Here is a 26,287-nt window from a genome sequence, read left to right as displayed (position 1 = left end):
TCTGTTTTTAGGTGCACTATTTCTCTCTAAAATGTGGCCATGGGTGAATACGCCTGCTGGCAAACTAAACATCGCTCAAACTATTGTCTTCCATTTCGCCATCGAACCTAACCGAAACTTAAGTGGGTAACTCCGCCGGAAAGTGGATATTTTTTTGCTTTTTTCAGACATTCTCGAAAATGAATCCTACGATTTTCTTGAAAAATCGAACAGTCGTTGCACTTCATGGAGATCTACTACATTGTTCGAAACCATTTTACCAGAAGAGTTCCATTAATGGCAATACCGCTACAGAAGATGGCTAAGCCACCCCCTAAAATGCCCTCTGAGGGTTCAGTGAAAACCTCCCACTTATAAACCACAGCGGAAGTTAGATGTGTTGCAGGAATTCTAATTATGAAGACAAGTCCTCCACCGGAAATACCGTTTTACCGATTGGACTTCCTGCTATTTTCAGGTCTTCTTGATAATGGTTGATACGGTTTTCTCAAGAAATAGCCGCAATAGGTTTCATTCAGTATATACATTCAGTGTTGCCAAAAATTCAACTACCAGTAAAATACTTTTTTAAATTGATTTATGAAAAAAAGTATGCTTAAGGATGTGAAGTATAATCAGAGAGAGTCGTGAGAGTCTGACACCAAGTTTTCCCTAATGCGCACGTCAAGAATGCCAACGTACGTCACAGCTTTGTTGGCCTTGAATAGTAGCGACCTGACGGGCGTCAGTTTACGTCCGCCATTTGTGCCTTGTATTGTGCACTCTCTCATCTCTAGATTTCATTCCTATGATCATGGACATTGAAACTCTAATACGTGCTGTACAACAACATCCTGCTTTGTGGGATACCCATCACCCTGATTACAAGTCCAAGGTGATCAAGCACGAAGCGTGGATTCAAGTGGGCAAGACTTTGTTTGAAGAGTTTAATTGGCTCTCAGCAGAACAACAGAAGTTACGAAGTAAGTATTAAGTCCTGTATAGTATCACTGTGCTTAGTTATTGTATTACAAAGTTGGTGCTTTGTCTATCAGTCTGTGTGTGTGTGTGTACATTGTAGCAAACTTGACGCTAAAGCGAAAAATGGTAGAAAGAAACGTCTAATTTGATATTTTAAAGTCCACTATCCGTCCCTACAATCGCTTTTGGATAGAAATAACCCACCGGAAGTGCCTCAGTTTGAATCGATTTTTCAGTTTTAAGCGGGATTTTCTCAAAACTGAACTTAGGGTTTCTTTTTTTAAAAACGCTTCATTAACTCGCTGTTGTTGATCCAAAACATTTATTTGAAATTGTTCCCAGGCAAATTGATGTAAGGACATTGATTACCACTGATTGGAAACATGTTCCTCTACGGGAAAATGGGGGCCGGAATATAGTCGAAGCAGATTATTGGACATCCCAAACGCTTCGTCTCTAACAAATGTAAGTTCCAAGGAGCAGCCTACGGCCAAAAAGTTGCAAAGTTTCCAAATTGAAGATTTTTGAAAAATATTAAGGGCTTCGGTCTAAGATACCACCTCCATCAACTTAAGAAGACTTTAAGTTTGAATCCGCTACTGCTATCAATGGCCTGCTTCTTATTTCAGGAACAAAGAAATATATATTCCCTTTTCCGAAAAACTGAGTAATGTTTTTTTTTCTTTTCCAGTTCAAGACGTGACTACAAAATGGAGAACAGTAAGAGATAATTATGTCCGAAATTTGAAAAAACAAGCCGAAGGCGAGCGATCTGGTTGGTCAGCGAAGCGAATAAAAGGCTACGTCCATGGCGAGCTCCTGAGTTTTCTAAGACTAACTGAGAAATCTACCGCTCAATGCTTGTCCCCAAATGAATCGGATTCACTCGTCGAGAGTCAAGACTTAGGAGAAAGTAGTACCGAGACTGCTACCGACGGAGACTGTGCTGGAGCTAACCAGAGATCTTTAACTTCTGCAACTCCACCACCGATAGCATGCCGGGCAAAAGAGCTATCATTAGTGGAGCGTTCGTTGGTGGACTATGTGCAAGCCCACATGTCGAGGACTACCGCAGAAGAAGATGAAGATCTGGCATTCTTTTATTCCATCCTCCCCACGGTTAGGACATTAACACCAAATGAGAAATTATCCTTCAGAATTCAAACTATGCAATATCTGCAAAATGTGAAGCAACAATCAGATCGATAGCAGCATCCCAAACTGCGCCAGCTACATTGTCAACCGCCTCAGTCTGATGAGCAACTACTTCCGAACTTCAAATCCAAAAAGATGTAAATATCGTCATCCCAAACTTAATAAATCCTTGGTTTATTTTCTTTTTTCGTTTTCCTTTACACTTAAGTTTAATCTAAGCGTTTCTATCTGTAAGTGTTTGGTATAAAAACTTTACTGAAGAGTTATCATTTACTATCAGCATCCCCAGGATGTACTGGAGACCTGTTCGTACCACTCTTCTTTAATTTTGACCCACCGATGACCGGATATTCTCAGTTGAATAAATTAGGATTTAGGTGAGAATTTTCCCTATGACTATTTCAATATGGATGCTACACTGCCATAACGTGGTGGTCCTTTTTGTTTGTCACGCTTTCCCAAGAAAATCTACCGGGTTCTGGGGCAAGAGTGACGTCAGACTCCCTACTGAACTATTATTTCAATGTATCGTTTTTCGTGCGTTTCCGTTTCCTTTACGATACAGAGTTAACAGAATGAATTTACAATTTCTACCTTCTCTTTATCATCCTAGAAAGAGAATGTATTGCGTCAAATGTTCATCATTACATTTTCCCGGATAATATTTAAATATTTTGGGGCACCTACAATTAAAAAAGTGTGGACTGAACACTCACACGACTTTGCCCACTTCCTCCGCTACTCTTCAATGAACCCGTATTTTAGAAGGGCCACAATAATAATTCATTGCTTGGTGAAAATGTGAATCAGAACTTTAAGACTATCAGAAATATAAGTGTTCGTTCAAAACAGATTCGAAATTTTGACACTTTGACGACACTTTCTTAAGGGCGCAGCGAGGGAAACTTACAGGAGACTGAAGTACCAGCCAGCTAGCTGAGTAGCGGCAAGCCACGCGAGACAACCAATGTAAGCCTATCTGTTTTTGTTGTCCAATCGAGATCTAAACTCTGCACCAGAGTTCAGCCCGTATACATGTCTTTAGAATAATAAAGTGACGTCAACATTTAGACGTAAATGCTAGTGTCCTAGTAATTTCTAAGAATAGATCACCAGAGGAAATCCTGAAATAGCGTGCCATTTCGGTGAATTTTCTTTCAGATGATAGAAGAAACACAACAAGTTGAATGGACGAGGAGACGGAGTGGTGGGGAGTTACGTCAACAAAGCTGCCTCCAGCCTGTTGGGCAGTTCTGTTGCTCATCGCCAGTATTAGCACACAGAGGTCACCCTTTACTCATTGCAACTTTTCCAGCAAATTAACGCACGTCTTTAACGGAACTTCGAAAAACTCAATATCGTGTGTGTGCGCTTGCGAATTCTTCTAATTATTCTTGCAGCAATGCTGTCGGTTTTCTTAGCCGGCGCAACGGGAAAATTGCTCTGATGAAGACTTCAGAGTGAAGGTAAACAGGAAATTGACAACTCCCTAACAGGTAGATTTTCTTTTGAAATAAACATGTAAACAATCCTGTGACTTCCTCTTGTTGCAGTTTTGCCAACTCGTCTGCATTTCCTTCTATTTTTGAAGCGCACTTTAACTTATTACAAACACTTCTTAACGTGGTTAGGCGCCACGGTAGCCGAGCGGTTAGAGGTGAGACCAGTAAAGCTAATATGAATTGTGGTACTGGGTTCGATTCCCGGTCTTAGGCCTTGGATTTTATTTAATGGTTAATAAAAGAAATTTACAGTAAAGTATGTTTACTATAGTCACCTCCGTCCACGACACCTAATTGGTAGTTGGACGTTAAGCCCCGCCTGAAAAAATAGGTAATTACTTTACTTACTTTACTTCTTAACGTGGTTAGCATTAGTAAGCGCCTGTAGGACAAAAATCAGGCAACGCAGTGAACAAAAATCAAAGCCTGACGATTTAAAAATCCGATCGTCTTCGCCAATGGAATTTGATAAGTTAAATTTTATGTCTCCATTATTGGACTGGTTTAGGTTAACGTCATATTAGTAATATGTATTAATTAAAATCTATACCTGTATTAACTTTATATTAACTTTAAAATTAACTGTTAAAATTTAGAATCATGCGTAATATGAGACAATGTGCGTTACAAGAAAGTTTCGCAACTATGTTTTGTATAAATGATATTATGAGAACCTTGCGTTTCTATTTTATATTGTTTAAAAATACAAATTAATTATTTCATTATTGCAAACAATTAATATTTCCCAAGCAGACTGCAAATTATTTTAGTTGTGTATTTTATATAAAGAATACTCTGACTAAAACTGTTAAATAGAAGGTTTAGGAGTAACGAGACATTCAGGGAATGGGACAGTAAGGGTTTTCTTGTTGTAGGGCCGTTTGGTTCTGGAAGCTCCTTGCTTCCAATACGTGACAATAGCAAACCTGCTCAAATTACTACCTCCAAATTTACTGATATGGATTCGTCTGGAATCTAGATCTACTAATCCATCTCAGCTTCTCTTTACTCCTAGTCAGCGAAATAGTGTGTATTCCTTGGAGATCCTAGAGGTCTCCTGAACACGAATAAAAAAGGGTCTGACACTCACATGACTCCCACAGAAATTTATGTAGTTAAATTGACTTGAAACTGATGATTTGTACAATTTTTTGTGCTGTAAACACTTATACGATTTTTTTCAATTACACTGCAACAGCATTGGTATCAGCAATCTTATTTCATTCTCCTGCAAATAAACGGCAGACTTTTGTAAAAGAGAAAAGGCTGCGTTCACAGCAGTTTCATTGCTGTAATTATTTAAATCCTGAAGCGTTGAAAATACGAAGAGTAGCTATCGGAGCGCGTTAGCTATAGTAAACGCAACTAGAGCTTGACGTAATGTTGAAACTCCTCATTGCGTCTGATTTTCTCTGTGACGTCATCAACATTTAATTACCTCCTAAGCTTTCTATTTATAGTGTAATTATCAGCAACATGGCTGGTGATCCGCCGCTTGCAAACGTTCAAGTTATAGCTCTACCGCCTACTCACTCACACAGGAAATAAATATCATGTTTACAGAGGAAGCTGGTGCGCGAGTGGATCTTTGCTGGCTAACATTAGATACAAAATTTATTCTACAAAGACTCACAGGATGTTTTCTTCCTGCAATCTACAAGATTTTTGATAACTGGAATGTTTTAGTAGCTTCAATACCTTGCTGGTCACGTCTTAGCATTCCTCCCTCAAAAATCAAAGTGATCCCAGCAAAGTGAATCGTTTGAAAGGTTATTTAACTTTGTTTACCAAAAAGTGCTTAAAATGATGTATTTTGCTTATTCCTGTGGCTTGTCAGAATTATTGCGATGACAAGTTGCGATTTCTGAGAATAAACTGTTCCTTGCAGATCAGTCTGTGTGTATCTGAATGTGTATATGTGTGACAATATAACTGAAAACGGAAAATAAAGCCATAGGTAGTTGGAATTCTATACAACTTGGTTCAGCAATGTGCAACGGTAGCCGAGCGGTTAGAGGCGAGACCTGAAAAGCTAGTATGTATTGTAGTCCTGGGTTCGATTCCCGGTCTAGGCCTTGGATTTTATTTAATGTTTAGTACAAGAACTTTTGTAGTAAAGTATGTTTGTTAGTCGCCTCCGCCCACGACACCTAATTAGGTAGTTAGACGTAAAGCCCACCTGAAAAAATAGGCATTACTTTACCTTTACCTATTTGGTTCAGCGGCTTGAACAAAGGGGTCTGAAATAGTCAATCGAAAGTGCCGTTTTTAGTTATTAGTGATTTCTGTTGGAATTTTTCTTTTCGAATGTCTGTAACCATTGCGTATCCAATTTTCCTGTGAATCCATACGTGTGAATGGTTGGCAAATTTTCGATACCCCTTTCTTTTTACCAGGGATATGGTTTTATAAGTCCCCTGAGTACGATAAAGTGGAAGAACATTGTCAAAGAGTGTCTGTTTGGCAATAAAATCTCAAAATTAAAAGATCTCAGGAAGCTGATACAGTATAATTTAGATTTTGGTCCAACAGGAGAACCAGACTGTCAAATATCGAACAACATTTTCAGCCAACCAGAAAGTACTTCTTTGCTGAATGGATTTTCAGCTGTATGAAGTTTACAACCTCATTTACAATAACTACTAGGATTTTCAGCTGTATGAGGTTGTAAATGGCTCCTATGATTTTTCTCCAGTCTTAGTGATCACACTACACCCACGTAGAACTAGAACTTTGATTAGTCACACTTTTCCTTGAGACTTTTTTTAATGTAGTTCTATTTTGGGGGAAGGGTTAGTGCCGGTTCATTGTAATGTACAGTACTACAAACTGTAAAATTATGGTAAGAATTAAAGAATTTTCTAAAACTTCCAGTTTGAAGGGAATGTGTAAATTAGAAAAGATGTAGAAAGTATTGGCTTGTAAACACCTGTTTCATTTCGTAATGTGAATATAAGTGTTTTTGTTATTAGGTACTTTTAAAAGTTTTTATTTTTAGAGTTCAATGAGTAGGAATGAAAACAATTTAATATCTCCATCAAAATATAATTTATATAGCAAATAATCAAGATATAATATCTGTTTGATTATAATACTTCATAAATATGTTGTAATAACTGGTTTAGTTGGTATTGTTTATAATTGTGAATGGGGGGAAGGTAATGAAAATTTGTTCCAGTGAAGGTTATAAACATTACTAGTGCAAAAAGGATGTAAACATTAGCGACTGGGGACACAGTGGTAAAGTACACTTGCCTTTATCGTGGGGCTCCAACCTGTGCGGATGTTTACGGAAGAAGTGTTGGCGACAGACTGAACACTGAACTCTAGCCGCTCGAGTGTGTGTGGGCGGACTGCTTGCGTCTGGCCGTATGTCGCTCTGTGCGTAAGTACAAGCGTGCACAATACTATGGGGAATAGTATCTAGTTGGTTGATTTTTCAACTTGTATTAATTAGGTCTGCTCGGCGGCCAATTGTCTTTTTGAATTGTCTAAATTAATAACGTTTTGTTAAGAGCTCTGTTTGTTGGTTTTGAAATTATATATGGCCCTTCAATTAGATAATGAGCGCTAGATAATCTGTCTGAGCAAGAGATCTGTTCTTCAGATAATTCTCTAATTCACCATCCGTTCCTGCCGTTGGAGTGTCAAGGGATTAATTACTTTTTCTCTTATCGCCAGATTTTGTATTTTGATTTATTTTTTCCGCCGGAAAGATAAATTTTGAGGTCCTTTGGGTTCTTCAAATTGCTCTGTACTAAATTAGTTAAATTTAATATTTCGTCAAGGTATCATAAAAGGACGCTGCAGTAAGATTTTAACCATAATCGATGAATCGAGATTTTTAACGTTACTTAAACAAAATTTCAGTTTTGGATCGACTTTCTTGTAAATGTGGAGGTTCTCTTTGAAGTTTGTTATTCTCCTCCTACTATGACACTTGATCGGCGTTAGACGACTTTTACGATTTCAATTTAAAACAAAAGGTGGCACTTTTCAATGGTGTATGCCCCATGAAGTTGGGTCTTGCAGTGAAAGCTTTTGCTATTACAACAGTCTTTCCATTATGAACGAAATTGACTTGGATGAACAACGCATCGTTTTCCAACCCTTTAATTAGAATCTTCAGTCTGAAGTCAATGAAAAAGTCGAGGTTCAGCGCTACTGTCTGCCAAGACTGGCATCATTTTAGGTTCATGTCAAGCCCCGGTAACTTCCTCCGGGAAGTCGAGAGACGACTTTCTTTTTGAAATAATCGACGATCATAGACTTCAAACATTGTTCCGAAAAAAAGATTTAACCAAAAGGAGCGTTTTGATAAAAATCTGGGACGACCATGTGTTACTTATTGCATGAGGGTGCAATAGGAGACTAGTAAATAGGTACAGCTAGATCCAACGTGAGTCACCATGTTCCACTTACCTGTAGTGACGTCACCGCCCGGTCTTCCACTCTTGGTCTGAGAGCTGGCTCTAAGAGCTACAGCCACTTTATTGCTGGGAGACAAGCACTGAGAGAGAGAGGATTCTCCAAGAATCTATTTTCAACTTAAAACTCTGGCGGACACTCGCACGAATTCTTCTCACCGCATTTTACGTCATCTTATTTCCTTCAAACGAAGTTAGTTGAGAAATTCGCTAAAAACAACCAAATTTATTCAGTAAATTGGCACTTCCGCTCAAATAACTTTAAATTCTTTTCAAATAAAAGTAAAATTTAATTCCTATTTATATTTTACAGGAAGTGAGCCAACATATTGAACTGGATTGTCACATTAGAGGGAAGCTAACCCCCACATTTTGCAGCGGGCCGTGAGGAAAGAAGGTTCAGCACAGAAAGTGTCGTTTCAGCATAGAGCTTATGATTGTGAAAAGTTTAACTAATTTCAGCTTGAAAGAGTATCATTCAACCGGAAGGGCAGCTTTATGGTCGAGCTTTCTGCAGCTTTTCATGACGTCGTTAGGCGTATTTTGGTTTTCAAATTTGCTTAGAGAAAGTTGATTTTAGTCAGGAGCTATGATGTCATTGAAGTCACTATAGAACTTTTGATAAGATCAGCTCTACCCCTTCACAAAGTTTTTGGGTTCCTCATAATCTTTTTTGTCCCCAGTAATGTCTTCTAATCTTTTAACTTTAAAATTCCGCAGTCGTATTGATCAAACAAAAGGTTGAGCATTTTATCGAAGACAATATCACAAACAATGTCTTAGATCATAAAGATAATATATTTGAAGAAAGAAAATTGTTTAGTGACCTACAATATTTAAATAGTTTAAAAAGGAAACGCGAATTTTCATCAACACTAAACAAAAACATTTTTGACCTGCAAAGTTGGCACTATTGCAGTACAAGTTGGCTCTGGCACTAATCTGAAACAGCTATGTTTTAATTAAGTGTTGCATTTATTGTTTTGGACTCAGGTAATTAATTATAGATGAAAAGACTTACTATATTGTCCCGTGGTATTTACTATATGTCTCAAATTGTGTCAGTATATGGGGCCGCAATATCACATCTTGGGTCCTCTATTCTCAAGTTCTAACTTAAATATTCTCTCCGAATTTAATTTAGTAGAAGCATATAACAGTTTAAAGGGAATCTACCCACATCCCTCCTCGGAACCACCCTAAAACATCTGGGAAAATAGCCCAAATATAAAAGAAAACTATTTGAAATATTTATGTCGATATTCAGAAACAAACCAGTAAAAATATTCTGTCATCTAATTACATTATTAAAATAAGTATGACGCAGTTGTTTATCATTATTACCGTAATAACAGTTTGTAATTATGTTTGTTTGTCGAATGATATTGAAAACAATAATCTGTGAACAATAATATTGTAGGAGATAAAGAGTGTGTTGACTGCTTGATTAGAACAGCACGCGACAGAGAGCAGCGAACGCTATCTCCCGGCAAATCATCCAAACATAATTTTGAGCTTCAAAGTGGCTTTTAGAAACTATATACACACACGAAACTCAGAAAACTTAAATTTATATTGTGTTTGAATATCTAAGCTGATAAATCTTTTATTAATTCTGGTGAGACAGCCACACCGAACCGTACAGCACACTGACTGTTCTTTATTTTTAACGATCAAATCCACCGAACGGTGAAGACTGTGTTATGATTCTATTGTAGTAGTGTTACTGCAGTAACACTGTAATTACAATAATATTGTGATATTACTACAATTACTAAGCTGGGTTTCCAGACATAATATTAGATCTAATTTGATATCGTTGCCCCGTAGAACCTGGTATTAAGCTTACAAACAGCCATGCGTATGCACCACTTTAATCGATTTTTGTTTGTAGAGATTTTTTGGAAATCGATTCTTAACTTATTGTGCCCTTGTCGATCTATGTCGTTTATAAGCCAGGTCCTTAAAGCAGATCTAGGGGAGTTATGCCGATTACTTTTTCTCTAGTGACATCTAAATATAATGTGTGACCTCATTATCTGTTTAATACTTTAGGAATTTAATTGCGTAAGAAAAGTTACAATTTGAAACAAGTTGGTTGAGCGAAATTGCTAGTGAAGTGTATAAATTTTGTGCTTTCTAAAAGTGTATTTCATCAAATTCTCAGTTACACGAAAATTAATCTCGTGATTTGTTGGCCTGTGACTGTTGAACTTCAGTTATTAACATTTGAAAAAGTGTCTTGTACTGCAGATAACCTAAAAAGGTATCATTACCTTCTAAGAAGGTTAGATAACATTATGTCACGGCCATTAAGATCATGGCAGTATTATCTTGCTAATCCCTAAAGCCCTGAGCGAAAGCAGACTCCTCCATAAATCTCTGCATGATTTATTCCATTGTTTATATACAGCTGAACAATGTCAACAATCGTTAGTTTTTCATTTTATTGCTAACAAACCACACAAAAGAATGGTATGTCTTAAGCAAATTGCCTTATTTGTGAAACTGTCTGGAAAATCTGACGCCAAAATAGGAATTTTGTCACTCTACGAGAAATTAAAGAGCTCAGCACACAAAGATTGGCTTAAGTTAAGGAACTAAGTTCTAACTAAATGATGAACACTCTGAAGTCTTTCAACGGGGCTTAGAACTGGTAGAAGTAATCTATGATCTTATTTCCACACAACAGCTTCTTCGATCGCTTTTTCACTTGCGGAGGAGCGGCTATTAATAGGCTTAAAGTTGAAGCTTCTGTCACGACTGTTATTGTTCCTTTCTGTCAGATGTGCTTGATATCCCTGTACGGCAAGGCGAAGCTTCTAGGGTCGCTTAAGAAGATTACAGTTAAGATTAAGATCACAGTTCGGCATCAAATTGCTTTTAACTTGTGTTTACTAACGTGTAAAAAAAGAGGTAAAGTAATGCCTATATTTTCAGACAGGCTTTACATCCAAATGCCAAATTAGGCGTCGTAGACGGATGCGTCTAGCAAATGTACTTTACTATAAATTTCTCATATTAAACTTTAAATAAAATCCAAAGCCTAGACCGGGTAAATAGCCTAGAACCGCAATACATTTTAGCTACCAAGGCGACTATAATAATTTGTATAATTAACAACTCTGTACAATTTTTTTAGAATTGCAGGCGCTGGGAATGCGGGTACTGTATCTTTAGTGTGACATCACGTTCTTAAAGAATTTTAACTTTTTCACTTGGATGGAACTCACATATTTTTTTCCGTAATTATTAAAACAATATTATGTTTATTAAAGTAGAAAAATATGTCCTATTTTTATGGTCTATGAGTTTGGTAACGCAGAAATGGAAGGTATAAAATTATTATCTTCGCTGTTATTACCACATTATTAATGTAGGTTGGCCGGCCTGCTGTATTTTGTGCGTTAATGATGTAAAGTTGAGAAATATTTGCATTTCAACATCGACTTCCTGTTTTTAGTGGCTTCGATAGAAATTCATTACTGTTTCTAACTCACGGAAAGGCGATCTTTCCCATTTCCGCCCCCAATTTACAAAAACTGAATGTTTTAAGAAAATTGTTTGATTTCGCGTGTGTAAGAGATCACTACCTCAAGAAAGAGATGCGCAGGAAGCTCCGACTTCATCCAGATCACTGCACTTCAGACACACAGGATTATTTCAGCACATACGGTTTTACATACTACAAAAATGCCGTAATATCGCTAATATTTCAAGCACTTCCGGTAAAACAACGGCATTTACGGACTATTCGCTGTTTATGATTCGCTTAAAGACTGGATTTGTTGCTAAAAAGACATTTGTTCTCTCTTCAGTATAATGTACGATTCTGCGTGTGTTTTAATGAGGGATTTAATGTTAAAACTAGAATTCCAAGATCGAGATACCACTTTGATGATTAAATTACCTGAAAAAGTTTGTTTTGGGCATTTTGAGGTGGTAGAGAGAGGAAATAGTGGTTGTTCAGGCCAGATTTTAAATAGAACTGGTGCCGTGTGCTCAAGTTAAGACCTGTCGTCTTTATTCACGTGAACATTGAGTCTAAGGAGGGGTTCTGCGACGTTAATTTTCCATCTGAAGTTCTTTTCATTCTTTTAATCTTTATTATTTTTTATAAATCTTGATAAAAATCGTGAAAATTCAAGGATTAAAAATAATTACTATTTGTAGTAAGAAAACTTAGTGTTAATCAGTGCGTTGTCCACGTGTGAATACTTTCACATTGCGTAATTCATTAGTAAGTCTGGCAATTTCAATTTGAGAACTGGGCCTAGTACATGGCGGCATCGCTAATGTGTTAAGTCTCTGATCGATCACATTGACGTATGGAATTCTACTTGAGATGGCAAATGTTTTGAGAAAACAGCCTGGAGTCTGGACACCACTGACGACGACACCTGATTATAGACAAACACTCTCTCACTGCACTTTCACTAATCAACAGCTAATTCGTACACAAACATCTCCAATCGCCGCCATCTTGTCAGCAATCCATTGTAATCAGCTGGCAGTGTTGTAATGATATGTTCGCTTTGTTTACATAGCTCGCAGTGTTGACACTTCACGCAGCAGGGGATCATTTTGTAAATTAAGAATAGTAATCCCTTCATATTTAATGTCGAAGAAATATTTGTTTATTTCCGGTACATAATTAGCGATAAAGTTTTATTTGTAATTAATTAAAGTGGTTTTGAAAGTTGCGGCCCTCTACTTTCTCTTACTGTTGTTTAGAGGCGATGACCTCTAACCTAAGCTGGTATGTGTAGTAGGTTCGATTCCAGGTCTAGGCCTTACATTTTATTTTGTGGTATAATTTCGATTAGAGATTTCCCATTCATTAAATATTATGCAGGTTTTAGGCCCGAATAATTTACGCAAACGTCACGTTAGAGGCGAGCTAACTTCTTCTCAACAAATGAAGTTTCAGTAAATTTTTTAAAATCAAAAGGAATGGATCTGTATCTGCATAAGATCCATTTATTTTCGGACTTAAGGGAACTCAAAAAGGATATTTTAAAGTCGATGTAAATTTGATTCGCATCGCCATACTTCCTGTTATTCGATATCGAAGTATCAAACTGATCAGCATCAGTACTTACATTTTTTTGCTCCTTTAATTTTGAGCATTGATCGATTTTGAAGTTTGTGGAAAACCGATTAAATGGGACTGTGAAAACATCGATTACAATTTTTTTTTTTGCAAATGCTATCAAAGATTTTCTTCAAGTATTGAACACCATCTGTCTCAAAGATTAACAACTTTATTAGAAATATTGTTTTCGCAAAAGTGATTTTAAGTTGATTTTGATTCCTTAAGGATCTGTGAGGTCGATTGCTTTGAGTTTTAAGGAGTGTACATTGTTTGTGGCAACACTTCTAACCTTTCTAAACCTGTGCAACTAGCAACTATACTTCAGCACCTCCATAACTAAATGAAGCAAACCTTGAGGGAAATTATAAATTATAAACAACTTTTATTTCTGTAAATTACGTGCTTCTTTGTTTTACAGCTTTTTGGTGGTAACACTGCGAGAGGTGTCGTCACATTCGAAACCTGAAGTGAATGTAGAGAAGTGTTGACTAGCCTAAAAACTGGTAGGTTCACTCGTGGTTATATAACAGTGACAAGGTGGGAGTGACCTGGCATGTTTAGCTGTAAATACCGTAGAATTGTTTTAAACGGTCCACCACCCGTACGCTTCAGCCTGATGTTTTGTGCAAATTTCCAAGCTAATGCGTGGTTCATACTTCGAAATCTGAACTTTTAAAGAAAAACTTTCTTACAAACAAAAGATAAAATCTAATAGTTAAACAAAACTAAAGTGCTATTTGGTAAAGCAATGGTAGTACAGGTTTGAGCGCCCTCCTGAACAAAGCAGTAACCGAGGGGAGGAATATTAAATTATATTTCATTAGATGCCCTTAATACTGTAAGACACATGGCTCCTTGAATTTCAATGTATAATATCCTCTAATTTTTTTTAATTTTTCATTTTTAATAATTCAAAGTTTTGTCTATTAGCGTGCGACCAAGCTTGGTGAATTCAACTGTCCATTAATTAGGAATTTTTTGAAAGGAGCGGCGCATCGTCTTTAAGGTTATTAGCACCTAATTTGTTTTTTAGCAACAATGTCGTTAGCCATCGTTAATTTTTATTCCTTTTAATTTTAATGGATGTAAGATTGGAGCAGGTGTAGGCTTGGTGGAGTTCAGCAAAGTGTGAGTAGTTGGTAATTGACCAGTCAAGTGCAAGGTCGCTAGGCGGCGCTGCTGACCTGGATCTAGGTGATACAGCTGGTGTTTAAAGCGCTCGCCGTTATTACGTGTTGCTCACAAATCACTTTCATTTTCTTCCAAAATTCCAGGCCACAATTTAAAGCTACCACTTACAAATTTAAGTCTTAACTAATTAAGAACTTTTGGGTTAGGAGGGGCGCATCGTTGCTTCGACACTTTAAAGATAAAAACAAAATTAGTTACATCGAAAAGGACTTGCTCCTTTTGCAGTTGTTACAGTTCTATCAGCTGATTATCATTGGCGGTTAGAGGCATGGACTACAAAGCTGAGTTGTATTTAATGGTACTTAGATACCCTGTCTTTGTCTCAGGTTTGGATTGGTTAACCGGCATTTTTGTGCCTAATTGGCAAGCGTGCGTAGTATCATCTCATCATGATAGAGAATTTGGCATCCGTGATAAATTTATAGTGGAAAATTTTGCAAACTCTTCACTAACTAACTAAACTTTGTTTTCACAATAGCTTTTCTAGCGTACGAATTATACTAGCGCAGTTGCAGCGTTCGATCGACGAAACGATTTTCAAGTTCAGCTTTCAGCAAGTGCAGAAGTCAATTCTAGGGGAATAGTTGGCCTTGACCCACTTTTTTCTGCGCCCAAGCTGTTGCCGGTTTACAGTAGGTAGTTTGGGAAGTCCCAGTTCAGACCATAGTTGACACGGATACTTTGGTTGATGCAGCATCCACAGCTTTGGTCAGAGTAATCGTCCAATCTAGTTCTGCTATTTTTCCTAGTAAGAAAGTTCGTTATTCGATTGCTGTTTCCTTGTAAATGTTTGGCCCAAGATTAAGAATTAAAGCTAAGTAGGAAATAATATAGCTATCTATTATAATTATGCATCCTGCCTTGCGTATGTCCTGCTTAATTAAGCTGTGCACCCACTACTTAGAAATGTTCTTCGGCACGATCGGTGAGTCACTATGTCACTGCTTACTCAATTAAATAACCAAACTATTACAGAGAAATCAAAATATGAATTGTTTAAAGAAATGTGATCAAAGTTTGTTAAATAGACAAAAGTCTATAGATCGATTAAAACAGAAAACATTTGAAATATGGCAATTTTCATTTTATTCTCAAATTTAAAAAAAACTTTTTTTTGAACTACGAGTATTTACTAATTAGTATTTTAGTTAGTATATTTTAGTTTAGTATTAGTAACTGTTGAGTTGCTCTGTTTACAAAGAGGGATATTTGTCCACGATTAGATGTGATGTGGTAACACTGACAATGTGACCTTGCTAAATAATGTAAATGTAAAGAGCAAACAGTTTAGTGATAACTTGAGAACATGAGGATACGTGTGTACACTGTTGGAGCTGTAGTAGTGGGTACTTGGCGACGATCTGGAGATGGAGATTTGTAAGAAGTGAAGTGGTGGTAGTCGGGCCCAGAGTATTGCAACAGCTTGGCCAGGCCATGCTGTCCCACATTGTCCAGTGTATGCTACTCCAGCAGTGGGTTCATACAGATTCAGTGTGAGTCAGTGTGCGAGTCTCCTCACCTGTAAACAATGTTTCTAGGTAAGTTTTATTTTAAGAAATTGTTTACATTTTCTTAGCTGAACTCTGGTATTAGGCCTTGTTAATCCTCTCCAAGCATGAGATAGTATTGCGACCGCATAATATTTAAAGATATCCAGTTTTCTCCTGAAATACTGCTTTATAGATCGCTAGAATGTGACGTGACCACTCACACGACTTCTTCTAACCGCAGTTTACGTCATTACATTGTTTTGAAACTTAAAATTTGTTCTAGGTAGTGGTCAACTATCAGATCTCGCCAAGGTTTGGCCTTAATCGAATTTCCTATCGACAGTTAATGTTGTAGAATTATTTATCAGCGATAAATATACCAACTTTAAAGAAAATAGGAACAGCCATTTTCGAAAAACTTTTCAAATACAGAAAAATCGATTCTCTGAAGAGGTACTACACGTTGATTGAATTGGTCAAAGCTAATTATCGAGTCCGACAGTGACACCTAAACCAGAGTATCAAATTTGAACTTCCTCCGAGTTTCCATTTCGGCGTCATGCGGTCTTACACACTACTGACAGACCGACAGAGCAGTGACTTTTCTCAGTTCCAGAGACCTTAAAGTGGTCATTTCTGGTGAAAACTCGAAATAAACAATTTGATATGATCGCAGTACTTCCTCTTGTTGGCTATAAGAGGAAGTAAAGATCATTCATTGTTTATCTAACTGTAGAGGGATGCAAAGTGCGACTATAGGGAATCGTTCGCGGATCCGTTACCCTTTCTTCAATGCTTCATACTTACATCGGCTACAGTACAGTTTTACTTCCACAAGAAGTTGTCTAAAATGGTGGCAGGAATCATGACTAATGTATTGGTTCTTAAGAAATAGGGACCGATTGGGAATATCCATAATTACGAAATAGTTTTATGTCGAAACAGACGAATTGCTAAGGGTAAAGTTAAAATATCTTTCTCCAAATTGACTCATAGAATTTCATTAAGAAACAATTCCAAACTAGTTTTCCATTTTTACTAAGTACAAGACGTTGCTGCCGTCTTTTAGGGAAATCAAGATAAACGCAAACGGTCAAAACTTTTCTAACTGAAGCCTTCAAGCTAAACTCAACTAGAATATTAAGTAGAGCACGCTGACTCGTATGCTTTACTTTCACTTAACCATTATTTGCGGAAGCACTGTAATCGTGCAGATTTTCTATTTGGTTCTCTTCCACCGGATACACACGATTTGGGTTCCCGTAACAAATGGAATAGTAGTTTTCACTCAATTGGTCTTAAACAAGACTGTCTGTGCATTTGTTCGGAAAATTGCTGAATCTACGACAAATTTGATGTTTCTGAGGAGAAGATAATAAGGTTATAGAAAAAAATCAATCAAAATGAAATGCCATTTTACAGTATGTATCGATTTTTTTTTAGTTTTTGTTTCTCGCGAATACGAAACTATCAAAACTTGGTGTACTGATTGGTATAACTTGGTACACCAATAGTACACGTACATGTCTATAACGTGGTGTACTGATTGTTCACGTGCTAACTTGATTAGAAATATATTCCTCCAGGGCCCCCCTCTAGTGAATACTCCAGTTTTTTTTTTTTTTTTTTAAATAAATAACAACTTAATTTTGGACACGCCTCGCAAAACCTAGCCTTGCAGTGGTATAGAACAATCTCCTGTGAATCAGGGATTTACGATTATCTAAATGATTATAATGTAAGACGGTGGAACGGCAATCAGTCGATCGAAAGGCGGCCATCCATCACGTCGTGATTGCAGAACGTTGAGATTTGGGTCGCGAGTATTACTTTCATTATATTTATTATTGATTTGTATTTTGTAACTTCCCTGTAAGATAATGTGATATTACACAAAACAGTAATGTAATTTACCTTATTCGTTATAAAAAAAATGCTAAGATTTGTGAGAGGCAAAATTTACACTTGAGAAGGTAACCTTGCAACCGGAATCCAGTTAGAAAGGTCTGACCAACTGCTTAAGAACTGCCTCCTTAATATTCATCAAAATTGTTTGCCTTCACAAACTAAAGTATAACTTCCGTTCTTCTTACTTTAAAAACCAGACTTACTCCTTACTAGAGTACATATTCTACTTCAATTTAGTTTTAGGTACCTAGAGGTGTGACCTCATTTAGTAGGTAAGTTGTACGATCGAGTATGTATGTAGAAGTTTAACAGAATGTGGAGTAGTGTCGAAGAAATTGATCTGTAGCACGCTGAAGTTCAAGTACCAAACTGACGTCACTGGCTGAAAGACTTCCGAGTCTGTTCCAAAAAAAAGAGTTCGTTCGGGCAGGGCGACATCTATTCCAGGATATTATCATTTTTGTATAGCGGAAATTAGAGAAAGTATAAGTCAGTTATAATAAACAGAAATAAAGATAAAAGCTGGTATCGGTCGTATAAATAAACCACTTTTTTTCGAAGATAGTCAAGGCGTAGTAGGGATCTCTGGCCGGAAGTGCAATTAAGTGCGTACAGGTTCCTGTTGCTTTCTTCCGCCCGTTCACAACAGATTCACTGCAGTATAATTGCACTGGCTTAATCTGGCTTCAACGTGAGCTAAACCAGTTTTTGCAGGCTAACGAATTTGAATTAAATTATTTGCAATAAAATGAATGAGTTGTCATTCAAATAAAATTTTCATGTAGATATGGCTTTTTGGGTTAGCGATTCATACATACTTTAGGAAAGGAGTTTGCTTCCACATAAGAAGGCCCCCTTCTTAAACTATTATTAACTCTGTAAATCTTCGCCATATTTTGATAAAATTTGGCGGGAAGAAGAAGTAGCAGGGAAATTATTGCAATCTTACTGTATTCTTACATATTTGTTAGTAAAATATTATTGTATTTGTTCAGTAAAATGTAGCACACCATTTAACTTAGATTGATTGTAATAGAACGTATCAAACTATTAATCATTAAATCTATAAAAATCGATAAATAACAGCCCTATGCAAATGAGCAAACAAAATGGAGGGGAACAATAGGTGAAACATGGTCCACTATTCCCTTTTACCTACTTCCCTAGAAAATAACCATTATTCCCAAATTTTCTGTTTACCCTTACATTATTAGTGTGGAAAATAAGAGATTAAGCAAGAAAAATCTTCTATTTTTCAAGTTTTTATTGAGAAAATTTTTTATTGGATAATTTGATTCTTCATCAAATACCTACGGGGGAAAAATTAGTAAAAAAAATTATACTGTAATTTTTCATAGAAATTATTAACAATAAAGAATTGGCCAACCACAGTGAAGAATGTAAGTGTGAAAAGTAGGATGGTTGAAGAGCCAATCAGATTTGAGAACTGTTTATTAAACCACGCCTATCTCCCATGAAACACCACGCCCTCTTTGGCCCTAATAAAATGGAAAATCTGTATTTTTTATTTATTCTTCTTTCTATTACTGTTGACAAACGGAAGTATAAGCCAAATTTATTTAAATTAGGAATTTCGTGCTACAAAAATATACGGGAGCGCTAATTACCCAGTTAATAACAAATAAATAACTTCCTGTAGTAATAATTCATTTTTAAATTACAATTAAATGCAGTCTTTACTTTAAAGAAGTTTTATAATCAAATAATTGGTAAAGTACTTAAATAACATTGCATATACACGTATTAAAAACTTGTGCATGAATAGTTAAATACCTGCTATTACAATCAATCTAAGTTAATTGGGGTGCTACTCTTTAGTGAACAAATATTTTGTATTTGAAAATGGCCACCGTAAGGGTCCGTGACTTCTAATAAATTCTAAACAATATTAATGAAAATTGAATGCAGTCAAATTATTTAATTGATATCAATTAAGCATGAATGAAATGTATGAATTGATCATTTGTGTACTTTTTGTCGTTTAATCAATCGTTACACTTAACTTTTTAAACAGTAAGAAGAGATTTGCAGTATTTTTAGGCTTGCTTGGTTGTTTGCAGATGAACGTTTGCTTAACTACAATTATTGTACCAAAAAAAAAGTAAATAACGTATATATTATGAAAGTGATAAGAATTTAGAAAAAATAACGAACCAATCAGAAGCACTTAGGAACTAATTGGCCAGTTAACGGCGTGACATACATTCACAACTTTTTATGTAACAAGACGTTGTTGTTGTAGAACCTCCTTCACTGTTACACTTTGGGCAATCTCAGGCCCATGACGTTTGGTGTAATTATGATCAATCTTCTATTAAAAGGTGTTATTTTATTATTATTAATAATAATATTTTTTTATTTAAGGCGCATCAGTATGTGAGATCATGATGCCCGGATAATTTTTCAGGGCACTGCCGTCCAGATAGTGTTCTCTTGTTAAAGGCAACACTGTCCGCTAGCAGCTGGATTCGAACCCTCGATCTCCCCGTAAGAATCCAGTATTCGCTAACCCTTTCCCTTAGAAAGGTGTTATTTCTTTAAAGTTCGAATCCCATGCTTGTGAACCAGTTTCTTAAAAAAATGGTTTCTAATCGGTGCATTAATGATAGCGTGCCTCAATATTAACTAGTTGGAACTTCTCCATCAAATCTATTGCGTGCTGTACGATAGAAGTTGGGACATGGGATCGACCACAAGGTAAAATACCGGCCCTGGCTCACTTATTTCTTCCAATCAAGTGCAATTAAATAATTATATTTGAAAAAATCTGTTTTACATCACTCTCATGATTATCTGTTTCATGTGATAAACTGTTTGTTGGTTAGGTTGTTTTCTTTTTAATCCTTTGTCAGTTTTTTTACCTAAAGTTTGTTGTAAGTTATTTAATTCGCTTTTAGATTATGCCTGTTACGGTTGATGTATATTAAAAGATGTTTGTAACTTACAAAGCAATCGAGTTTAATCTAGAAATTCAGTAAATTTTGACTCAGCCCTAATCAAAAAAGCTGCGAAGCTTTAAACGCCACTTTCATGATTTAATGTAAAAAAAGAAAAAAGTTAGAAAGGAACATTAGCTTTGTACAAAGTTTGTCTAGGGTGTACTGTACTTGACCTGGAAGAGAGAGTTTGGGCCAAGTTCCAGGCACTCGAAACCTGCAAGGGAACTTCTCAACAACAACTTCCGGGCAAAAATGCGCGCAACAGGAAAATGTGTCCAGTTTAACCGAGACAGGAAGTATTGGAATTAGGAAATAGGCGCTCCATTCACATGATGTAGCTCAAAAATGGCTTAGAAATGAATGCTTTGCCACGATCTGTGCAGAAAAAAAAATAAAGTGAGATTAATTGAATTTCGGAAAACATTGGCATTGAAGGAAAAGCAAATGGCCGACACCCTGGCTAGGAAAGGCGCTGCATTCCTTTAGGAGGTCTGAATCCATTATTAGGAGCGTAGATAGAGAGGAAGGAAATAATATGTCCGGGAAGTGATTCGGTGATGGAGAAGGAATTATCCTCCACAGATCTCTTCCAGATGCTGGGATTTCTCTCAGTGTGGAAGGGGAGCCGTCTCGACTGCACTATGGACCATTGAATAATTTCCTGAAAAATTGCACTATTTTCATTTGAAGAGGATTTGTGATGCTAATGAAGTAAATATTTACAGATTGCCGGTACTGTCTGGTGCTGATCTCGGCGGTGCTTCTGCTCGTAGATGGACAGCAAATACCCTTCGGAGTGTTGCAGGTGGTCGACTTCAGCAACAAGATGATACCTCACCTCTTACAGGTGATTTTCTTATCTCAGTTACCTTAAGTCATTCATTACCAAAAATAACCGTGCGAAATCCACACGTGCTCTCTTACTCTATTCTCATTGCACTTAACTTTGCACTTTCTTCGAACTCCTAATTTCTCTACAACAAACTGATCATCAAGCTCTGACGATTGTTGGAAGTTCGAAATCAGTCAGCAACAATAAAAAACATGCCTGTTTCGACTGATAAAATACATATGTAAGTTAAGAAATAATCAACGAAGTAGTGTAAACCACAATACTAGGTGGTTTCGTTGCCTGCCACTGAGCGCTGTCATCGAACCCAGAAGTCTTTTAATTTTTCTTATTTCTTATAAAAAATCTGATCATTTTTCGAAAACTTTTCAAAAACCCGTTACAAGTACTGTATAAGATAACCTGCCTTCGCCAAGGCTCGGAATTCTAGCAATTAATTTATTGTCCTTCAATGTAATGTCGCTGGTAGATTTGTACTTTGTCAAGACATATAAGAAGGATGCTTAAAGTGGTTCTGGTTGTCTAGGGTTTGAGTCATGATCGAGACAACGTGGTCTACTCACCTTTCGGACTGTCCTCGGCCATTGCTATGGCCATGGAAGGTGTAGACTCCAAGATGGCAGCCGATATCGCTACAACGCTTCGCTTGGAAAGACCAACAGTCGCCAAACAGATACTCAGACTTGGCTTTAAAGCTCTGCTGGAGGAATTCGAGGTGAGTGATCTAAATGGTCTCATTGTTTTCGTTGTTTTTTTTCACTTGATCAACGAATTTATCTTTGACAGTTTTTTTGAGATCCATGTGAATTTCTTTTGTTGGCGCAGGCCAAGCAAAACGAAGAGGATACAGCTGGATCGTACAATCGAGCTCACCTACACAGCTCTGTGCCACTGTTGCCAGAGTACAAAGCAGTTCTGGAGAACTTCTATAAGGCGAATCTGTCACATAATGTCACCGAGAATTCTTCAGGTGGACATCTTGTAAAACTCTTTTCACAATTATAAATTTAAAATTAATTATAACAATTATAAATCATTAACAATTATAAATTAAAAAAAAATGTAATTATGTGAGCTGTGGTATCAGAGAGTCATGGAAGTGTTAACATCATGGTTAACAAAATGATAACGTTTTTTATTTTTTGTTGTAGTCATCACATTTTATTTTCGTGTTTTTGTTGCAATTAATTATTGATTCTGGTGCAAAAACGTTGGAAATTTAAGAACTAAATAAGTCTAAAAGAGATGCTGTTCGCATTGATAAATATTATCCTTCAATTACTGTGTATTTCAGCCCATCTGTTTCAAAAGAAAAAAAAAACAACATAAAAATACCATAATTTCATTGTCTGAAATTCTATTTCAGAAATATCAAGGTTAATAGCGGGAACCAGATGCTTATATTTGAGCAAATGGAATTAAATGAAATAAGGGAGCTAGAGCACTCTCGTGTTCGTCACTTGAACTATTGCGCTCATATATAATCTGAAATTCATACCAGCTACCATTGTTTACATCGTTCACATATTTTCAGTATTTGAACTAAACACGTTATATTTTGCTTACTTCTGGATATTTTGTATAGGTTTTCCAGAAGATTTTTTTTATTTTAAATAAGAATGTTTTTTTTTGAAACTATCGGTTTACATGTGTGATGAAGTGGGTTTTTAACTTTAGTTTTGTTATTTTTGCTTTTGTTACTTCATGTTTTAAGGAAGTATTACGATCCATTCAAATTTTGAAATTTAGTTTCCAACTCAAACCCACGATTTTGGGTACCTTGGTATTTGTAAAATAAACGTTTTTAGCCAAACCACAAGTAATTCTGGTAATTACCACAAATAATTCCTTCACTGTAATAAATATGTTTATCCCTTTTTTGAGATTTCCTTAACAGATCTCAAATCAACATTCAAGTGAAACGTTTTAACAAATTTTTAAAGAAAAGTTTATTTGGGGGAAAAGAGACAGACATTGGGGCTTTAATCTGAAATCTCGATTCTGGTTCTCGATAGTCGAAGTTGAAGTATTCAATATTGACTAAAAATTACGGTGTTAAGAGAGCTAAGGTCAAAATCATGTTTCAAAGGTCATTTCCTGTGCGCATTCCAGAATTCTATTTATAATTATGAATTTGTATTTATTGACGTCCATTTTGTTTTCTAAATTTTTGTAGGGATGAACCTAAAATTAGTTTTAATAATGAAATCATTTGAAAAAATTTATAATTGGTTGTTATTTTTTTTTTTTATGTTTTAAGGCGCGTCAACAGCTGAGGTTATTAGCGCCAGGAGCTTTTTTCAGTGCACTGCCGGCCTCCAGACAGTGTTCTCTCGTTACAGACAACACTGTCCATCACCGGACAGTGAGCTGTAAGAAGCTCCTAGGAAGAGAAAATCTAAGGGTCAGCAGCTGGATTTGAACCCGGGACCTCCGCGTGGGAGTCCAGTATGCTAACCTCATAGCCCTTGGTTGTGTTATTTTTTTTAAAAAGAGTAATCGCAACCTTAATGATTAACGTGTTCGCAGATTTGGTACTGGAACTGAGGACCGATACAGGAGTGATGAGTCACTGGAAAGATTTCGATAAATTGGCCGTGTACACTTATCTGACCCACCAGCCTGCCGCCGAGTTCATGACCCATACTGGTCAAGTGGTGTCCACGCCGATGATTCCTCAAGTAGGCGTGTTCAGAGCCGGATATCTGCCCCGGCTGAATAGTCAAGCCGTTGAACTTCCTTTGGAGGTGAACATTGTTAATCTTTAGTTGTTGAGATATTTATCCCACACTTGAAGTAACAATTTGTAAGAATGTATTCAATGCTTGATGTTTTCGACTCCAATACCTTTCTAAATTTTTGTGTTCTGTCTAAACTTTCGAGTTTAGTTTAAAGGAAAGTTTTTGAATTTAGAATTGTAATGCTTGCAGTATAAGGTGTGTGTGACGAGATTTGTCGGTTTGTTTGAACAGGGTGACACAGCATCACTGGTGCTGATAATGCCGGACTATCGAGATGGCATCAGTGAGGTGTTGGTGAAAATGTTGAAGGAGAAAATTGCAGATATTGCGAAATCATTACCACGAACCGAAGCAGAAGTGTCGCTGCCGCAGTTCGCCATGGTCAGCACAGACTTGGACGTGGGCAAAGTGTTAAGAAAGTCCGGACTGAAGCAGTTGTTCTCCACGGGCAAATCCAAGTCAAAACGTGGTCCAGTGAAGAGTATCAAGCAGAATGCTTACTTTGCTACGTCATTTGTCAGCGTGAACTCTGTGAGTGCTACTAACACGGTCTTAGGTAAGTAGTGAGTCTGATCTTCAGTTCTTGAGCTGAACGTACTTGAAGATATTATCTATTTATACTTTGATAATCAACTTACAAAATTGTTTGCTGTTGCAGCCAAGAAATTACCTGCAAAGAAGACAAAACGAGAAGCTGTGCTGAATAAATTCGCTTTCAACAAACCATTTCTATTCTTTGTGTTTCACCAACCTAGCGGACTGGTACTTCTGGCAGGACTTGTCAAAACTCCATCTCAAGTTCCGAAATAGTTCGCGGTGTTACGTTTAAAAATACAGTTGTACGTACAGGAAGTTTACCCAAAAACCTAAAGACTGATCTAGTACTTAGATAGTGAATAAAATTGATGCCAATTAAAAAAATAATCAAATAAATTGCCAATGGTTGTGTTAGGGAAGATAAACGAAGTTACCTTTTTGTACAAATATTTATACGTATTGTCTACTTAATTAAGTATATCTGCAGATTAGAAGTAATGAACTACTGCTCAACATTTTAGTGTGATACTCGACACTCTCACGTCTGTGAGTATTGGGGTGTGAGAAAGACATGAGTGTATTTCATAGTTTTTATTCTGATGGACATCTTTTTTTAAATACTTATTGTATACTTGTAAATAAATAAAGACCCTTTGAAACTGTCTGCATTTTTTTAAAGTTTCAATTTGTTTAAAATATCAATTCAGTAATGTAATTTCTTCCTGTTTTTGTTCTTGTAAGTCCAGAGTTTTCGAAATTATTAACCTAATTTTGTACATTTGCAAGCTACCCATTAAAGAAGTGCATCGCAATATCCAATAACATATTTCCGCTCTATAGCATCATTGCATTTTTACAATCTCGTTACTTTAAACAGCTAGTATTTATTTATTATACTCAGTAAATTTACAGTGGTACACCTGTATTCACATGGCATCTCCCATAAGAATCTTGAGTAATTATTACCACAGTAAATTGTTGGCAGTTCAAGAAAAAATTAAATCTATAGCAAAATAAAATTTGGCTGGGGCCAGAAAAGAAATAGTAATAGTACCGTCGCTGTGCTAAATTATGTGTCGCGGACCCCTCCCCAGACAACTTAGAGCATTCATAAACAGTAAACTCTTATTTGATGTAACAGCAATATAAACTGAACCTGAGTTATTTAAAATAAGTGTGAACGGTTTGTAAGATCAATTCTAGAAAAAAAAGTAGTAAGTTTTGGTAGAGCTTCTTGTAAGTAAATCTATAATACGGTTAGCAAATAATCATAATTCTCATCTATAATTAAATGTGTAAACAAAAGCTAATAAGTTAACGTTTAGGCGAGCAAATATAAATTTTTCAAGTTAAATACATAAATCTATGTCTGCTTTAACATAGTTCTTTTAAATTTGACTTTTTTTTTTTAATCGATTCTCAGTTAAATTTGTTTTGAAACGATTCACTATCGATATCTGACTACAGTGCC

The 26,287-nt window shown here is 36.4% G+C and overlaps 2 protein-coding genes across 5 annotated transcripts; both read left to right on the top strand.

Moving 5' to 3' along the window:
* Positions 1-721: 721 nt before the first annotated feature.
* LOC141452522 (uncharacterized) lies at positions 722-4,267 on the top strand. The gene is made up of 2 exons (XM_074124766.1): positions 722-962; positions 1,652-4,267. The coding sequence occupies exons 1-2, from the start codon at positions 788-790 to the stop codon at positions 2,167-2,169; spliced, it is 693 nt and encodes a 230-aa protein (XP_073980867.1). The 5' UTR covers positions 722-787; the 3' UTR covers positions 2,170-4,267.
* A 2,594-nt stretch (positions 4,268-6,861) lies between these two features.
* On the top strand, positions 6,862-25,480 carry LOC141452435 (leukocyte elastase inhibitor-like). 4 transcript variants are annotated; one of them, XM_074124612.1, is made up of 7 exons: positions 6,862-7,002; positions 21,414-21,535; positions 22,065-22,253; positions 22,364-22,508; positions 24,068-24,285; positions 24,511-24,835; positions 24,938-25,480. In XM_074124612.1, exons 2-7 carry the CDS (start codon positions 21,515-21,517, stop codon positions 25,087-25,089), a joined length of 1,050 nt encoding a protein of 349 aa, XP_073980713.1. In that variant the 5' UTR covers positions 6,862-7,002; positions 21,414-21,514; the 3' UTR covers positions 25,090-25,480. The 4 variants fall into 4 exon arrangements, with proteins under 4 accessions (XP_073980713.1, XP_073980702.1, XP_073980694.1 ...); XM_074124601.1 differs by lacking the exon at positions 6,862-7,002 and adding an exon at positions 15,507-15,868; XM_074124593.1 differs by lacking the exon at positions 6,862-7,002 and adding an exon at positions 20,034-20,070.
* Positions 25,481-26,287: the final 807 nt, after the last annotated feature.

The sequence above is a fragment of the Rhodnius prolixus genome, unplaced genomic scaffold (genome assembly GCF_049639745.1).
Source record: "Rhodnius prolixus isolate KJV_2025 unplaced genomic scaffold, Rpr scaffold_1, whole genome shotgun sequence".
In the NCBI taxonomy this organism is placed as follows: domain Eukaryota; kingdom Metazoa; phylum Arthropoda; class Insecta; order Hemiptera; family Reduviidae; genus Rhodnius; species Rhodnius prolixus.
This window is presented reverse-complemented; position numbering and strand designations above follow the sequence as displayed.

Bases quoted from the DNA above. Each gene is read 5' to 3' on its own strand.
- LOC141452522 (XM_074124766.1), top strand. From the start codon at position 788: ATGATCATGGACATTGAAACTCTAATACGTGCTGTACAACAACATCCT. The intron at 963-1,651 runs GTAAGTATTAAG...TTTCTTTTCCAG, and splicing joins AGAACAACAGAAGTTACGAA to TTCAAGACGTGACTACAAAA.
- LOC141452435 (XM_074124593.1), top strand. From the start codon at position 20,049: ATGATCAATCTTCTATTAAAAG. The intron at 20,071-21,413 runs GTGTTATTTTAT...AAATATTTACAG, and splicing joins GATCAATCTTCTATTAAAAG to ATTGCCGGTACTGTCTGGTG. The intron at 21,536-22,064 runs GTGATTTTCTTA...CTGGTTGTCTAG, and splicing joins TGATACCTCACCTCTTACAG to GGTTTGAGTCATGATCGAGA.